A 13,223-nucleotide genomic window follows, 5' to 3' on the forward strand; every position below is an offset into this window, starting at 1 on the left:
CAACTGGCTCTAGTTGTTTATGGAAACCCATACCTTGCAAGGTATACAGGACAAGTGTAGCAACTGAGTAGTGCCACACGAAGAAACTGAATTTCTAACCATTTTCTAGAGGCTGCAGATGGAGGCCAGCAGTGCCAGGATGTGGCAATGTCGCCACCTGCTGACTCCAAAGCAAAGTACCAGTAAGACTGAAACTCAAGCACAGATGGCCTAATTCTGTAGTCTTTCTAGAGCCTCTAAATTCAACAGTCAACTCAGTACCAGCCTTAGTAATAAAGTAACTGTCTGAGCTCTTACATGTCACAGGCACTATGCTATCTGCTTTGGCGGCCTTACTGCATTTGACCTTCACAACTATTCTACAAGATAAGGCCCTATGGTATTATACCCACTTTACAAAAGATAAAAAAGAAAACATAAAAATTAAGAACTTTGTCCATGAGCAAATCTTAAGGAGCAAAGTTGGAATAGGAGTCCAGGCTTTTCATGTTCAAGAACTATCTATCATACTTATCTTATTAGAAAAGTTTTCCTGACTCCATGTTATGAGAAAACTGATGCTCAGAAAGGTTGAATTTTGGACCAAGGTCACAGAGCAAGCACAGAAACAGTGACTCTGTTTCTAAGAGTGTCTAAGTGAGCCACTTCTGAGGGGCAGGGGGCTCTCCATCAGTGACCTCGTCCATACTCAGGAAGCAATGACAAGACTCTACTGGGCCTTCTGGGCCAGTAGCGTCAGCCGTCAGTGCAGGTTGCCAAGGTTGCCTAGGAAATATGTTCAAGCACTGAGATGGCATTCCTGGGCAAATTCTACCCAGCCAGGACTTCATTATACAAGATAAAGTTTTGAATAGGGATCCATGGCCAATCAAGGTCATTGCTAGATTTTAACAACTGGTGGTTCATCGCATACTCTTCCACTGACAGACCACCAAGTCAATCTCCTTAAAAAGAGTTTGATACTGTGAACATTTCATCTAAATGTTGAATTACAGAATGGTTACTTCCAGCAATGGTGAATGGGCTCAAACTAATCCCTATCCTCCAGTTCCTCTGGTACCTAGACCCAGGATATTTCATACCCTGCTTGGTTTCAAGAACCACTCATCACCCCTGAGGCCTAGACACATTACCTTAAGAAACCAAGCACGCCTAGAATGCTATGATGGTGTTCTCAAAACACCAGAAGCCCGAATAGTTGAGACTAGCTCCTGCCAAGGAGATGAGCTGCCTCTGAGTGCTCCGAGCTCATGATGAGGTAAGAGCCAGAGCTCGAGCTGGCACAGTCCCTGACCTGAGCATTTCAGTCCTTCAGCTCTGGTCGCCACTGACAAGCTTGGCAAGCACAGAACACAGAAATGTCCTCTTTTCTGGGCCCAACTCCCAGATCTTTGCAAAATCCCAGGGTGGGGAGAGTGTGGTTAAACATCTAAGTCTGGGAGGCCTGTTCAAAACGTGCATGGGTCTGTTCTTGGCCCATGAATATAGCTGGAGGCTTCACCTCTGACAAGATACCCTGTTCGTAAGCCACCCTTATGGGTGACAGTTATGGGAGCAACTGTGTCTCCCAAATCTGGATGATATCCTAACCCCCAATACCTCAGAATGTGACTGTTTTTGGAAATAGGGTCTTTGTAAATGAGGTCTTTTTTTGCGGGGGCGGGGGGACGGAATCCATTATGACTGGTGACCTTAAAAGTGACTAGGACACAGACATACAGAAGGAAGACCATGTAAAGATACAGAAAAACGATGGTGATCCGCCAGCCAAGGAGCGAGGCTTCAGATGAAACTGACCCCGCTGACATCTTCATTTTTAACTTTTAGCCTCCAGAAATGTGAGGAAACTTCTGCTGCTTAAGCCACCCAGTCTGTGGTACTTAGCAAATAAATTAAGTAACACTGCATTTTGGTCAGAAATAACTGAGGGCTTAGAACATCCATGGTTTTTACTTAACCAACCTCCCCTTGTAAAGTCAAGATAATATTCTAATGGGCAGACACCTCTTGAAGATACAGTTTACCTCCTAAAATGGTCAATTATTTTTTGAAGATTTTCCTCAAAGCTTCTATTCTCTAAAGCTCTCCTGCACTTGAAGAGCAGCAGGATCCTTCTCAGTATGCCTACTGGGTCAGCTGCTGGACCCTAGACTCATCCAAGGAGCTTTCAATACCAAAGCCCAGAGTCCAGAGGTTCTGATGAACAGGGCAAGGCAGTTTGTTTTCTTAAAGCTCCTTAGGTGGTTCTAATGTGCAGCCAGAATTGAGCACCCCTCTCTAGGACCTAGATCATGAAATTCTAAAATCTGGGCTAGCTGAATGTCATAGGCTGAATAATGGCCCCTGAAAGAGATCCTGTCTTCCTCCTAATTCTCAGAACCTCTGACTGTTACTTTATGTGACTAAGAATTTTAGAATGGCAAGATTGTCCCGGATTATCTGGGCGGGCTCTAAATGTAATCACAAGGATCTTTATAAGATTATCGAATGAGGAAGACCTAACAACAGAAGCAGAGGGAGAAAAGGCAATGTGATTCAGGCTGTGAGCCAAGGAATGCCTGTGACCTCTAGAACCTGGAGAAGGCAAGGAAACATTTCTCCTTAGATGCTCCAAGAGGATCTGCTCTGCCCAACTGACACCTTGATTTTAGCCCCATAGGACTCATTCTGGACTTTTGACCTCCAGAACTGTAAGAGAATACATGTGTATTGTTTTAAGCCATCCAGTTTGTGGTGATTATTACAGGAGCCACAGGAAACTAGTATACTAAGAATCACCTGAAGAGCTTGTTAAAATGCAGGTTACCAGCCTTTTCAAAGCTCTCTTGGTCAGTGATTGTCACAAGTTAGCGGACATCTGAATAGACTGAGGCTTCTCTAAAACCAGATTGCTGATCCCCACTCGCTAGCGTTTCAAATTCAGTGGGACTGAGGCAGGGCCCAAGAATGTGCATTTCTAACAAATTCCCAGGTGGGTGCAGATGTATCCTGTTTTGAGAATCACAGCTTTGGATGCTTCCAAGGCACAGAAATAACAAGATTATAATCAGTTAAGGATCTAAGGTCCAATGCACACAGAGATTTATGATACACCTGCTTCTGCACGTGTACCTGTAGGCGTACTTCATTTTATTGTGTTTCGCTTTACTGCACTTCAGATACTGGGTTTTGTTTTGTTTTTACAAATTGAAGGGAAAACACTCCACCAACAAAAAGATTACAACTCTACTGCAGTGGTGTGGGACCAAACCCACAATATCTGAGGCAGGCCTGTATAAGATAAGATTTTCCCTTAATCTGTACAATTACGAGAATCAAATGAAATAATACGTTAATGTCTGTCAGTTTCTGTACACCCTCCCAGTTGCAGCAAAAACAAACAAAATAAAAATAAACTTCCTCAAAGCAACAACAAAAAAAGCTCCTTATCTCCCGGTTTTTCGCTGCTGGTCAGGACACAAACCTGGTTGCTCTTGTATCTCCAAGCCAGGTAGTCTATCTCTGGGATTTAGCCCAGAGTCCCTCAACCAAGTGTGAACTGGCTCTCCTGGGAATGTCTAGAACCCATAAGAACATTTCTGGTAGCCACAATGATTGGCAGGAGTGCTACTGGTATTTTGTAGGGAGGAGCCAAGGATGCACTGTATGTCTTGCAATACTCAGAAAAGTCCCACAAAAGGAGGGACTGTCCTGCTCAAAATGCCATTGTGTCCCTAGGCAAAAAAATGAAGGCTCATTGGTCATTTCTAGTTGGAGCCTGTGGGTTGTCCTCCAGTTTCTGAGGATCACTTGAGGACTTCTGATCTGAAAGCCTTTGCCAGCCACACTCAGAGAGCCAAGAGGAGAGCTTAAGAGGCCCATTCTCCACAGTCTAGACTCCATGACTTACCCATCCCCCTTAACATCATTCTGTTGATGGTACTACCCACCCACAATTGGCCCATATCCCCTCCGTGTCACAGCCATAACCAAATCAACCATGATTAACAAGACTTACTTATTTTTGATCCCCCAGAGCAAAGCTAGGAAGCTGCCAGGGAGAGCCCCAGCCTGTTGGAGGAAGCCTCGAGAATGCCCTTCCTGGATGCCAAAGACCCATTTAGCCTTCTGCGTGGTCAAGCGTAGCACCTGCCATAGCTGATGCTGGAGGTCTTCCCAGAAAATGGCTGTTGTTAGTACTTTGGGAGAGCATCCAGTGGGAGAGCATCCAGGGAGGCCACCTGCTTTATTTACTCAGTCCACATTCACTCTTCCTTAAGGCTGCATAATCTCTTTACTTATACAATAAATCGGGGCACAGAGGTCACATGTCAGATTCAGAAATGCCTCATGACATCTCGTTGGTGGCATGCCAAGCTATAGGCCCAACTGTATCACTATCTAGGGAAAACTGTGTAATGCTGGACACCTCAGTTGACCTTTCTGGGCCTCAGCTTTATGTCCACAGAAAGGTGTTTGCGTGGCTATCTGGTCTTCAGGAACGTTTGTTCCTGCTCTACATTCCATAATCTTAGGATAGGATAAGGTTTTTATTAGCCTACTTTGCTCCAGACACTAGCACCTTGCATTTTCTGTATAGGATGTTTCCACAGCAGTCTGTGGAATTTGCTGTTGGCATCATGGATTCTCCACAGCAAAGGTGTTACCTTTCTAACTTCAAAGACAGAAAGCAGCAGGCAGGCCTAGCACTACTTGTACTTCTTAATTTTATATTCAGCAGCTCGCCAAGACTAAAAATATACATCATTCAATATTTACATCAGGGCTCTAATCACAGTGCCCATTCTTCACTGAAATACACTGCACTGATTTTACAGAGAAACTGTGTTGCAGGGAGGATGATGAACCAGATTAAAATGAGACTTTTAAATACCATCTCTCTATTTTTAATATCACTTTAAATAAATTCCTGTAAGGAAAAGGTGATAGTTTCCTGCTTGCTCACTGAAAGCCATGGCCTAATGATCCCTATCATAATTTCATTGTTGGAGAAAAGATATTCAAAATTAACCTCAGCTCTCACACGTATAAGCAGTACTATTTAATAAGTTTCAACCATGTGCCAGGTAGACAATGCAATTCTAAATGCCCCAGCAAACCCTCCAGTAAAATCTCCAATTTATAGATGGGAACCTATGGAACTCCCTTACTTTGCACATGAGCTTCAGAAAAATTTCTGCCTTGTTCTCCGTGACTGGTAAGAGAATAGCATTCTAAAAATATTTTTGAATGCAAGATTCTTTCCAAAATGGCAAATGGAGTTTCATAAGTGTGACTGGAACACTCCCCACTCCACTCCCTTTCATGACTGTCTCATTAAGAGCTGCAAGGGCCTAATAAACTAATCACTCTGGCTGATAACGCACTGACTGTAGAGATGTGCTTTCTCCCCCGGAGAAGTGAACACAAAGCAAGGAACCAAGAGCTACTCGGAGAAGGAGGCAAGTCTCCTTATCCTATCCGCCAAAATTTCTAAAGTCAAACAAGTTAACTGACTTCTTAGCCAATGATAAACAGCTGAGAAGAGATCTCAAGTTTCATCAACAATTCTTCCGTAAGCACTGTAATTCTGCACCCTCTCCCCGGACACCAACAAGGAAAGAAGTGTTTAAAAGCCACAGGGAAGCTCGTTGCACAGCCTTCAGAACTCATGCCCTCCTCAGGGTAAAGATCCTACCCCACAATGGTCTCTGAAGTCCGAGGGCAAAAGGAAACTGATCTCTAACTTTTAAGGTTGCAAACAAAGCAGTTTAAAGGTAAGGGCCTCCAAACAGGGAGTCGCTCTGCACTTTATTGCAGAAGTGCAAAAAAAAAAAAAAAAAAGCCTCAGGGGAAAACTTCACTGTAGGCCTAGGTTTGGAAGGAAAAAACAAACGCCGGAAGCTTTGTGAAAGAGTAAGCACGCAGTTCTCCCACGTGGGCCGCGGGCAGTGAGCAGAGTCAGGGCGGAAGCCTGAGTCCAACAGGACACGAGGAGACTGCCAGCTGCAGATACACCGCTAGCCGCAGCCGGACGCATCGCCGCGGAAAGGGGTGGTGTCCGGGAAAGGTTGGGGCGCCGGCGGGGCTCTGGCCCACTGTCCCTCTGCCCCTCCCCAAAGGTCTTGCCCACGTCCTGCACGGTGCGGGCAGGGAGCAAAGACCAAAGGTGGAAAGTGCAGGTTTGCAAGCGTTCCCTCTAACCCCGCTCACCGCCTTTGGTCTAACCCGCCCGGGGTGCAGTGCCCTAGACCCTTCCAGCCGCCGCAGGGGCGCACAGGCAGCGCGCACCGCCCCGAGGCGCGGTCCCCGGAGCGGGAACGAGAGAGCACCCGGTAGCGCGGATCGCAGCTGCCGGAATGGCTAATCTCACCTTCACGGCCGTGGGGCTGGCACCTGGGACCATTTCTCCGGCAGGACGATGCTGCGGGGACAGACACGCGGGGCCGAGAAGCCCAGCGGGTTAAAGCGCGGAGCAGAGCAGCGGGGACTGTCGGGAGGCTCTGGCTCCGCCTCTTCCTCCCCGGGAGAGCTGGATTGACAGCTAGTGTGGGCTCTCCCCCGCCACCCCCTTCCTCAGTATGAGGTCCTCGCGTCCCGCCTCTTTTGCAGAGCTTTCCGGTTCTCTGTGAGGGGTTTGTCCCTCCACCCCCAGTTATAACTAACGGGTTCAAGATAATGATAATAATGAAGACCGTTTACTGAGCGTTTGTCTGGTTTCAGACCATAAAGTGCTCCGCACTTTAATCAGCTCCTTTAACTTTAACAAGAATCCTACAAGGAAAGCAGCACTCCCTGCTCTGCCTTGCGTCCGCGGCCTCATCTGTAAAATCAGGCTCGTCTGCGTTCCAGAAGTTCTCGCGGGAGGGAGAATCGTCACCTAGAGGGAACAAACTGTGGTTTACTCATCTTTAGTTTGTGGGAAGGCTTTTAAGAGGATGAGACACTGCCTAATGCCCACCCAGCCTGATTCATCAGGGCCAGGACCGTCTTTAAACACTCCTCGCCCCAGCCAGTGTGCATTACATCTAGATTCAGAATCCAGACGCTTGTCCTCATCATTTCACACTGGCTGGCACCTCCGATTACACACACACGCACACACGCACACACACACACACACACACTACGACCTCACTCTCTCTCTCTCTCTCTCTCTCTCTCTCTTCCTCTCTCTCTTTCCCTCTCTCTCTTCCCCTTTCACTGGGATAATGCCTTACTCTCAAAATCCTCCTGCCTTCTCTACAGGGATAATCCAATTTAATCTCCCTTGGCGGATTAAGTTTTTCTAAACAAAATACTGGCTGTAATATTCTGAGACACAGAAATGTTGCAAATTACTTGGGGTGGGAGGATGGCTGTGGAAATATATACTTTTCCGTTTCTTTACAGCAGCAAAACACTAAAATGGGACACAAGTATCATTTCGTTCAAAATATCACTGTGCAGACGCTGCCCATACAACCTATTACTTAAACAGGAAAGGCTTTCACTCTTTCATTATTATTTGCTTTAGGTCTACAATGTCAAGTTTTCTTTCTTCTATTGAAGTTATAAAACTATATCTTTTAAGTTATAAAATGAAGTGGCAAAAAAATGGATCGGGGTGCTCCTTTGAAAGGGCAGGAGTCTGAAATCCTTCAGGGATGCAGTTTTCTAGGAACCTCTGTGCTTATCGCTCTATTGGGGAGCAGAAGCCCATTATGGGGGTGGGGGACGACTGCAGGGACACAGATACCTGGGTTTTACGGCTGCTACATAATTATAGTATCTTGACAATGTAATCAGCAAGTCCACTTTCTACTCAGCACTGCCTCTCTTCCCAAATTTAGACCCTGTAAACAAATTAGATCCTGTAAGCATTAAAGACTCCTAGACAGAGAAGGAGTTGGGAACTTGGAAGGGGATAAACTGGACATCTGGACTTGCCTACTATAACTCGCAGGTCAGGACTCAAGCATTTGCTCTCGAGCATGTGATGTCTATAAAGGGAAAGCTGGCCCAAATCTAGTCTGTTTTTTGAGTGGTGTAGTTCACAAGCTGTTTCTTGGGTGGGGGAGGGGTAATAGCATTTCTAGATAAAATGTAAGCAATTTTCTAACCTCTTCTAAGAAACCAAGCACCTACCCACCAGCGAATCATCAGGCACTATTTTGTTCTTTTTGTATGAGACACGTAGTTCAAGATAAGACCTACCTCTCAAGGGGACTCTGTTTTTATCGTGTATTATGAGAAAAAAGCATATAAATACTAAGATGCATGGGACTAGCCAACTATAGGTAAATTGAACTCACAATAGCTACTACAGGGTTTTCTGAATAAAGTAATCCATTTTAGAAAAATGTCAAAATAAGTTTTCAGAAGTTAAAAACAATATTCAAACAAATACATAGTCAGCCTGTATATATTGTCAGAGATGTATTTAACTCATTAGTAAAGGAACCAACAGAATGGCAAAGCATATTCAAAGTGAGGTTTAAAATGCTGAAACAGCAGAAAAGAATGCTAGAATGAGAGAAAAATTAGATGCAAAGTGATTTATGTTTTAAAGGCAATAAAACAGTAACCTTTGGGTTATCTTTTCTATGAACAGATACTTTTTGCATCTTTAATTGCATGGTGGTGGTGGGGTAGGGTAGTGGGGCAGTGGGTGGGTGGGGGGGTGAGGGAATTGCAACAAACAGCCTAACTAACACAGCCTGAATCCTTGTCAATAGGAAACAATAAAACAAAATTACAGGCCTTAGGTCAGGGGTCAGCAAACATTGCCTACTAAGAAGCAAAAAATCAAGACATGTGTAAAGCTTGAAAATATAGACAATATCTAATTGAATTAGCATGGCTGTATTCCAATATGACTTTATGGACACTAAAATTCAAATTTCACATACTTTTCACAAGTGCAAAATATTTTTCTTCTTTATATTTCCCCCCAATCACTTAAGATTATAAAAACCATTCTTAGTTTGAAGCTATGTAAAAACAGGTGGAGAGCTGTTTTGACTGAGGGCATGGGCCATTGTTGGCCACTTTCCTTCCAGAAGCAGATGACCCTTGGGTAGACTTGTTGGACAATGCTTTAATGTGTCTTCGAAAAGACAGACAGAAATCTTTTGGGCTTATTTCCAAGTTTGGGATAATTTTTTTCTTAATCTCTAGAATGAAAAGAAGGCAACATTTCTAATAGTGTTTTCCCTTTTGGATTGGTATGAGGAGTCTTCAGTAGAGAGTAGGTGTCTCAAAAGTCTATGAAAGTAGCATCCTACCCTATCCTTCTGTTCTTGCCTTATAAATTCTCTTTGTTTACCTGTACCCTTGTTTTTCTAAAGGATATTATAAAGAAGTACCTAGGCCACCTTATAACAATTCTAACTATGAAATGGTATGGCTAGTTCAATAGCTTCTTCTTTTTTCTTATAATCCCTCTTATATACCTCACCAAGTTCTAGCACCTAGCCAACAGGGTACTGAGATGGTGTTGCCAATAGCTGTCCATACCAGATCTTTGGCAGTGGTTCTTCAGTGTCCCACAGTTCCGTTGAGGGGAACACCTGCAATAATATATGTCTTTAAACATGACTAAATTACATGCTAATTTTGAAGACTTCTCCAAATCATTCCAGGATCATCAATTATTCAAGAGGAAATATTCACACAAATGCATGAAAAGTATCATCTCAGCCAACCATACCAGCATTCCCACTGAATGGTCCCATCTCTGTTCCTGAGGGTGTCAAAGATAGATGGGTGCTACAAAATAGATCCAAGCTGGTTGGTATCCCCTCCTTATCTAGGCATGTTAAAGCTGTTAAGTTGTCATGGCTGAAACAACTCACATAAATCCCCACCACCTCGTAGAAATTTGAGTCAAAACAAAAATTATAAACAACCTGAGAATATCCTTGCAGATCCCCAATTCTGTGTTACTCAGATCTTATTACAACACTATATCACAGATACAACAAGAAGGGACTTTTTGGCCACTATTTTGTTGGATTAGATTATGGCATTGGAAGCTTAGGGGAAAAGCTGAAAGTTCTATTAGTAAGCAGCCTCTCTGGATATAGTAGAACATTGTCAAAAAAAATACCTTAAGAAGGCCATATGAGCCTTTGTAATTAGCTAGTTATAAATTAAGAGATAGTTCAATGTTTCTTGCAACTATTCCTGGTATAAAAGTAATAGTTTAACTGATGGGATGGATATATAGAGTTAAAAAATATCTGGGCATAAAAGCAGCTATTGTTATTGAAGTCTTTGCATTCATTTCTGGCCTGACAATAGTAAGCTGTGGGTAAAAAATTATTTGTTATATTTCTGAGTAATATAAATCTTCCCATAAGTATATAAATAATTCTATTTCAAAAAAATTTGAGTTCTTGGAAACATTTTGCTTTAGGTATTGTAAATTTGTCCTGTCAGGAATTTGAAATAGATAAAAATGAAAAAAAAAATGTTAAAAAATTTTAAATGCTTAAAATGTTTAATTGAATATAATTACAAAAGAAGACTGGGGGAAATTATTCTGTTCAATATAAAAATATTAATCCAATAACTAAAAGAAAAAAGTGATGCTATTTCTAATCATGCCTAATTCAGAAATAGAGTAGCAAAATTTGTAAGTTGAACAAAAACTTAAGTAAGGTTTGTTTTTGATTTTGTGACCTTAATAAATTGAGTGTTAATTTAAAAACCAAATAACTTGTAATCACTTCTTTATACACACAGAGCCCTCGACTCCAGAATATTAAACATAAAAACAAAATGCTCACATTGATTATTTCACGAAGAGCAGAAATTCTGGCCACATTGAAGAGCACAAGGAACAGTCTAGAGGTGAGGAAAACAGATAGCAGATACCTCCTTCATGAAGTTTGGGTGAAAAAGGAGGAGACATTGCAACATGATAAGAAAAGAATAGGAAAAGTCAATGTGTCCCCCCCCCCTTCCATTTAATGATGGGAGAGTTTTAAATATATTTGCAAGTAGCAGGGTAGAAGTTCACACAGAAAAGACTGGAAGAGACTAATAGAGAGGGATGGCTAATGGGGCAAGATCACAGAGAATCCTGGAGGAATGGCATGAGAAGTACTGATGGGGGGCATAGTCCCATATCAGAGGACAGAGACATGAGTCTGGAAGAAAGGAGATAAGAATGGGGGCTCTAGATAAATTTAAAAGTAGGTGTTGTGAACCTACAGAAGATCATTCTTGATGGTCTATTTTTTTTTTTTAAATTAAGTGCGAGGTGGGTGTTGCATAATGGGTTTAAGGATAGATGGAAAATTTTTGGCATGGTTGTGGGACTGTGTCAGATTAGGGACCACGAATTTGAAATGGTACCCATTTACAAGGGGAAAGGAAGAAATGTTCTACCCTTTTAGCTATTTCAGCTTGTCTAATAAATCCACATGAGACATGTTAACAAGAGAAAATAATCAAATTTAATTACATGCATGTATGGGAACCCCATATACATGACAGAGTCAGAGACACCCATATACTTGAAAGGTTCAGAGACAGAAAGGTAAAATAAGACATATATGACATCATGAGCTAAGGAATGTCATAAGAGGCCTGGGGAGTTAGAGGGGAAGAGATAATTCATAGATTGATAAGAAGAGCAGATATTCAGTAGATGTTTGCCCTTCCATATAGACAGATCATAAAAAGTTATATCTGGTAATAACTCTTATTATGGGTCAGGCCCCTAATTTAAATTTTCTGGGTAGTTAAGTTAGGGGCAGAAGTTTCTCTTGAGCCCACAGGGTCTCTATTTCCTTCAGCTCAAAATAGCCCACATGCCAGAGCAGCACATCTTGGGGAGGCCTGTTCTGAACCCCTTCACAGTTTTCCCTGATAGGCTCCTATTGACTAATTAGATAGGGGCTCAAGGAATGAAGGTGTTGGGAAGGCGAGTTCATATTATCAACCATGGGTGTCCTGCTTTACAGGGAACAAAGAAGCGAGGAAGGAGGTGAGTGATTGGTGAAAGTGAAGGATCAAGGAACTGGAAGTCTCAAAAAATCTAAGAGCAGCGATGGGTGAAGGGGTGTGAAAGATGGAAGGAGGGAAGGTCCTGGAGGGAAATATTGAAGCTCAAAGTTTTAGAAGAATAGTAACCCCAGGTTATGGCAAGATACAGGAAAACGAACTACTGAATCAGATAATGAGATAAGGTAGAAACTGTGCATGCGTGCATGTGTGTGTTGTCTGAATTCATACTGCATCTCCTGGGACTATAACAGGGCTTGGGGTAAGAGGACAATGGTGGCCAGGTTTCAATTGCTGCAGGGGCTGGCAAATCAAAGCTACAAAGATGATCAGAAATGCCACGAAAATGGTAGAGACCTCACAATAGTCATAATTTTATAAAGGTCATGGAAGCAAATCCTTTGGAATTGGCAGTGAGGAACCAGGAGAATGCCCCACTTCACCACAGTCTATGGCACGTGAGGGAGATATATCAACCTCCCCACCAGAAAGCTGTGGAGGGACATGGTGACCAGGTTTCAGTAAAGGCAAGGAGGTAGAAAAGGGTGATATGGAAGAACATTGAGATCATAGAGGGGCTTATTAATAATTAACCATTTCACACAGAGCACTGGAAAATATATTTATAAAATGCCAAGGGAAAATTGAAGAAGAGAATTTGAATCAGATTGGTAGCTTTGGAAGGTTCAGAAAAAACTTTCTCAGAGGAGCTGTTATGTGATTAGGGTCCTGAAAGATGGCTCCTAGTCACCTAGGTAAAAAATGGAGGGAGGAGGAATGAGAGGTAAGTGCCAAGTTTTAAGCCAGGGAATAGTATTTCATGCAGATATACTTCATGGCACCTCTGTGATATTGCTATATGTTCCAAGTGGCTGGATTGAAGAGTAGGTATGGAGTATTGGCAATCACAGAGGCAGCTTCTGATCAAACTGTGAAAATATCTCTTGCTGGCCTACAGAAGCAGAAGTAAGAGAAAGGATGCGTGGTGTTGCTGAGAGTTTCATAAGCCTTCCCAGAGATTTGTACCAGATGCAAAATTTATTCTAGACCATCTGACAATAATTGCTAGAATTATGTTAAAACAGACACAAATCTTGATCCAAAAGGAACATACTCCTGTTAAGTTTATTTAGCTCTTTATTAAAACATTTTAGGTAGAGTTGGGAGAAACATGGAGGAGTGAGAGACATCCCAGATGTCCCCCCTTGAAACAACAATAAGTTAAACATCTAAAACTCAACAAAAAAACA

At 42.6% G+C, this 13,223-nt stretch overlaps 1 protein-coding gene across 1 annotated transcript in view; it reads right to left on the reverse strand.

The window, feature by feature from the left end:
- MTAP (methylthioadenosine phosphorylase) overlaps positions 1–6,483 on the reverse strand; it is a 37,992-nt gene extending 31,509 nt beyond the window's left edge. The window contains exon 1 of the mRNA XM_039880706.1: positions 6,353–6,483. Within this exon, the coding sequence (XP_039736640.1) occupies positions 6,353–6,385 (33 nt within the window). The 5' untranslated portion in view covers positions 6,386–6,483. The remainder of the gene's footprint in view (positions 1–6,352) is intronic.
- Between the last annotated feature and the right edge of the window lie 6,740 nt (positions 6,484–13,223).

Source organism: Pteropus medius, unplaced genomic scaffold (assembly GCF_902729225.1).
Source record: "Pteropus medius unplaced genomic scaffold, Ma_sr-lr_union100, whole genome shotgun sequence".
In the NCBI taxonomy this organism is placed as follows: Eukaryota; Metazoa; Chordata; class Mammalia; order Chiroptera; family Pteropodidae; genus Pteropus; species Pteropus medius.